This window comes from Lipotes vexillifer, unplaced genomic scaffold, assembly GCF_000442215.2.
Source record: "Lipotes vexillifer unplaced genomic scaffold, Lipotes_vexillifer_v1.1 scaffold863, whole genome shotgun sequence".
Taxonomy (NCBI): Eukaryota; Metazoa; Chordata; class Mammalia; order Artiodactyla; family Lipotidae; genus Lipotes; species Lipotes vexillifer.
This window is the reverse complement of record NW_006788168.1, coordinates 1,121,745-1,127,024: the sequence shown is the minus strand read 5'-3', so window position 1 is coordinate 1,127,024 and position 5,280 is coordinate 1,121,745. Positions and strand designations below refer to the sequence as shown.

The window sequence follows — 5,280 nt, the reverse complement described above, 5'->3', positions numbered from 1 at the left end:
TTGCGGTACGTGGGCCTCTCACCGCTGCGGCCTCTCCCGCCGCAGAGCACAGGCTCCGGACGCGCAGGCCCAGCAGCCACGGCCCACGGGCCCAGCCGCTCCGCGGCACGCGGGATCCTCCCAGACCGGGGCACGAACCCACGCCCCCCGCATCAGCAGGCAGACCCCCAACCACTGCGCCACCAGGGAAGCCCAAGAGGAAATTTTTGAGGAACTCTCAAATCATTTTCCAAAGTGGCTGCACCATTTTACATTCCCACGGCAATGTACAAGGGTTCCAATTTTTCCACATCCTTGACAACACTTCTTATGATGTGTCTTTTTCATGATAGTCATCTGTGTGTGTGTGAAGTGATATCTTTTTGTGGTTTTGATTTATGTCTCCCTAATGACCAATGATATTGATCATCTTTTCATATGCTTACTGGCCAATTCCAATTTATTTATAAAGATTATAGTTATATAATCAAACATATTTGGGAAGCTGTATACTAAGATGTCAATAATGCTTCTGTCTAAAGAATGGTCTTTCTTATTTTCTACTGTGTTTCTATATCAGTCAGAGTTTTACCAAAGAATCAGAACGTAGGATGGATGAACAGATAGATAAATAGATGTATTATAAGGAACTGGCTTATGCAATTATAAGGGCTGGCAAAGCAAGTCCAAAACCCATACAATAGAATAGGTGGTCCAGAAAGCTAGGCTGGAGCTGAAGCTGCATCTACAGAATTCCTTCTCCCTCAGCAAAACCTCGATTCTACTCTTAAGGCCTTCAACCGATTGGATGAGGCCCACCCAGATTATTTGAGGATCATTTTCCCTATTTAAAGTCAACTAATTTTAGATGTTAACCACATCTACCGAATACCATAACAGCAAAGCCTAGATTAGTGTTTGATTGAAACAAAAACAATAATGGTAGTTTCATTTTTAAAAAGGCTTTTACGAAATTGAGTTATTTGTAGTGAGGTGGATGGACCTAGAGTCTGTCATACAGAGTGAAGTAAGTCAGGAAGAGAAAAATACCGTATGCTGGCACATATATATGGAATCTAGGGGGAAAAAAATGGTTCTGAAGATCCTATGGGCAGGACAGGAATAAAGACACAGATGTAGAGAATCAACTTGAGGACACGGGGAGGGGGAAGGGGAAGCTGGGACGAAGCGAGAGAGTGGCATGGACATATATACACTACCAGATGTAAAATAGATAGCCAGTGGGAAGCAGCTGCATAGCACAGGCAGATCAGCTCGGTGCTTTGTGACCACCTAGAGGGGTGGGATAGGGAGGGTGGGAGGGAGACGCAAGAGGCGGGGGATATGGGGATATAAGTATATGTATAGCTGATTCACCTTGTTAAACAGCAGAAACTAACACACCAATGTAAAGCAGTTATACTCCAATAAAGATGTTAAAAAATACATAAATAAAAAGGCTGTATACATAGCAGTATCTTTACTTTTCACATTTGATGATTAAACTCGTTCATCTTGGTATCCTCCAGAATCCTCAGCATAATAGCTTGTACCTGGTAGATTCCTATTAGTCACTGTGTTAGATTCCTACTGCTGCTCTAACAAATTAATGTAAGTTTCGTGGCTTCAAACAACACAATTTTATTCCCCCACAGTTCTGGAGGTCAGAAGTCCAAAATTGGTTCCTCTGGGCGAAAGTCAAGATGTTTGCAGGGCTGGTTCCTTTCAGAGGCTCTGAGGAGAGAATCTTTTTCGTCGATTTTTCCAGCTTCTAGAGCTGCAGTCCTGCGTTCCTCGGCTGGTGGCCCTTCCTGCATCTTCATTGCTGGTACTCCAGCATCTCCAGCTATGTCCGTGCTTCTGACGTCGCATCACCATCTCCTTCTCTGTGATCAAATCTTCCTCTGCCTCCCTCTTCTAAGGACACCTGTGATTACATTCAGAGCCCACCTAGATAACCTGGGATACTCCTGCTATCACAAGGTCCTTAATTTAATCACATCTGCAAAGAAAGTCCCTTTTGCCACATAAGGTCACATTGACAGGGTGCTGGGTACAGCTATTCACAAAGCAGACCGTGTGGCATTTTTCATTTTCCAAGAAACCATTTTTTAAGAAATCTTGACTCTTACAGAGCCATTCCCTTTTCACAGGCTGATGTCGACGTGGCTCATTCCGGGGAGAATTTCAGACCCCAGACTGAAGCTATGCTGCCCAAGGATAGTGTGGGCAGCCCTGGAATCCTGGATGAGCAGGCCCAGTTGGGAAGCTTACCTGGAACCATTCCAGAAAGTTCCCCATTTCCTAGTGAAAGAAACAGAAGAATAAATTCAGGTAACAGCCCCTGTTCATGTTGATCTATATAAAATATTGTTTCTCTGAATATATTTTATAATGTGTGTTTGGTGACTTATCACAGCTTTGTGAGCCAGGCAGTGCTTCAAATGTCAAGGTCCCATCTCCAAGACACAGCCTTAGGCCTTCATTAGGCGAGTAAGTAATACTAACCATTAATCTTCTTGTTGATGACATAATTAAAACTATCTTTTTTTAAACTAAGAGCCTTTATTGGTGGTTGGGATAAGGCCTTGGGAATATGAGTTGCACAGGCTTTAGTTAAATTCCTCAAAACTTGCACTAAGTTAGCATCTTTCCAAGGCAAAGTTCTACATTTGAAAAATTAAGTAAAATCTACATCAAACTTTTTCTCTTGTCTCTCCCCATTCAAAGTTATAAGCAAATGTACAACAAAAATATCTTTCAAAAACATAAAAGATGTGATGTTGACCTTGTGTGTTCTTTAGAAACTATTTGTGGTTTTTCCTATGGTATGTTTTCACTTTACTTGAGTTACCCTTCTGTTGTTAAGAGCTCTTGTTTCTGTTTCATCAGCCTTTGAAACAAATTGAACTTAACAGACTTCAAGGAAGACCTATTTGGGATAGGGGGAGGCTTTCCTTCCTCATTGCTGTAGTTTCTTCCCTAGGGACCAGTTAGAGTTGGAAAATAGATTGGATAGTAAGTGAGATTCTTTTTCCTGGACTTTTGTGGCAACTCGGGTTATGACAAATTTCCTTTTTTAATACCCTTTTAATTAATTAATTTATTTATTTATTTTTTGTTTTGTTTTTTTGTGATACGTGGGCCTCTCACTGTTGTGGCCTCTCCCGTTGCGGAGCACAGGCTCCGGACGCGCAGGCTCAGCGGCCATGGCTCACGGGCCCAGCCGCTCCGTGGCATGTGGGATCTTCCTGGACCGGGGCACGAACCCGTGTCCCCTGCATCGGCAGGCGGACTCTCAACCACTGCGCCACCAAGGAAGCCCCCTAATTTATTTCTTAAATTGAAGTACAGTTGATTTACAGTATTATGTTAGTTTTTAGGAGTACAGCGTAGGGATTCAGTATTTTTACAGATTATACTCCATTAAAAGTAATTACAAGGTAATGGCTGTAATTCCCTGTCCTTGTTGTTTAATCTATTTTATACATAGTAGTTTGTATCTCTTCATCACCTACCCCTATCTTGCCCTTCCCATCTTCACTCTCCCCTTCGGTAACCACTAGTGGGTTTTCTATACCTGTGAGTCTGTTTCTGTTTTGCATATGCATTCATTTGTGTTATTTTTAGATTCCACATATAAGTGGTATTATACAGTATATTTCTTTCTCTGTCTGACTTATTTCACTAAGCATAATATTCTCTAGGTCCATCACAAATTTCACATTTGCCCTCGTCTTGTGCTTCTGATAGGGTGTAGCATGACCTCTGAGGATGAAGGAGGAGATGGCGGATGCAGGGCAGGGATGGCCTCTTTCTCTACCTCTGTGTTGGGCCAGCACATGTATTTTTTCTCTCTGATGACTCTCTTGATGAGAATCCCTCCTAGACTGCAACACGAATACTCAATATCCATGTGTTAACAGACTAGAGATTGTTAGGAGCACAGGGGTGCCCTCGGACAGGCAGTCCTGCCATCTGTACACCGTTGAAAGCAGTATGGGGAGGGAGGGCCCCAGGTAAGCAGGATGGTGCTAAGAGAGACCAGCGGGGGAGGGACTGAACCACCAAAGCAGGTGTTTTCAAAATGTAGTGTAAATTCGTTTTCAGGAAAGCTCTTCCCACAGGATGAATAAGATCCAGTACCCTGAGCTTTCTACTTGTTCTCTGCCCAGTTTCCTCTCTGTCTCCTCTCTGCATCCCTGCTCTTCACAGCTACAGAGTTTATTTTTTAAAAATTTCAAGGTTCACACAACATTGTAAATCAGCTATACTTCAATAAAATTTTTTTTTAATTTCAAGTTTCACACTAACATTTCCCAAGTATTTCCTTTTAGTGAAAAAACAAAACAAACTAACACTTCTGTGGAAGTCCCTGGTGGTCCAGTGGTTAGGACTCTGAACTCTCACGGCCGAGGGCCCAGGTTCAGTCCTTGGTCGGGGAACTAAGATCCCACAAGCTGCATGGCACAGCCAAAAACAAAAACAAAGAAAACAAAACAAACAAAAAGAACTTCTGATTTTGAGAAGTTTCAGATAAGAAAAGTTGTCCAAAACAAAGAATGCCTGTATTCTTTCACCCAGATGCCCCAAAGTTAATGTTGTACCACGCTTGTGTTATCACTGTCCCCTCTCTTCCCTCCCTCCCTCTTCCCTCTCCCCGCTTCTCCCATATACATCTATATTTTTTCTGAGAGTAAGTCACAGACATAATGATACTTTACTCTCAAATATATCTGTGCATTACCTAAAAACAGGAACATTCTTTGCAAAATCGCAGTACAAGGATCCAAATCAGACAATTACCACTGATGCAGTACTGTTATCTCACCTATTCAAATTTTGTCAGTTGTCTCACAAATGTCCTTTGGAAATAAATTTCTGGTTCAAGATCTAATGCAGAATCACACGTTTAATGTAGTTGTCATGTGACTTCAGTTTCCTTTAATCCGGAACAATTCCTTGGCTTTTTTTGCCTTCTAAATCCTTGATATATTTGGAGATATAAGCCACTTACTTTGTAGAACATTCCTCAGTTTGGGTTTGTCTGATATTTCCTCATGATTAGGTTCAGAATATGCATTTTTAGCGAGAATACCAAAAATGATATTGTATCCTGCTTATTAGTACATCAAATTAGGAGGCACGTGATACCTATTTTTGACTTTTACTGTGGGTTTTGGTTTTTGTTTTTTTTTCCATTCTGAAGGTTTTTTTTTTTAATGTAGTAAAAGTTATCAGTCTTCCTTTCATTGAACCTGGATTTTGAGACATAGCTAGAAAACCTTTCCCTCCACAAAG

At 41.7% G+C, this 5,280-nt stretch overlaps 1 protein-coding gene across 1 annotated transcript in view; it reads left to right on the top strand.

Annotated features, from left to right (window-relative positions):
• Window positions 1-5,280, top strand: part of STMND1 (stathmin domain containing 1) — a 37,473-nt gene that overhangs the window by 14,292 nt on the left and 17,901 nt on the right. Inside the window, 1 exon segment of the mRNA XM_007472200.1 lies at window positions 2,133-2,313. Within this exon segment, the coding sequence (XP_007472262.1) occupies window positions 2,133-2,313 (181 nt within the window).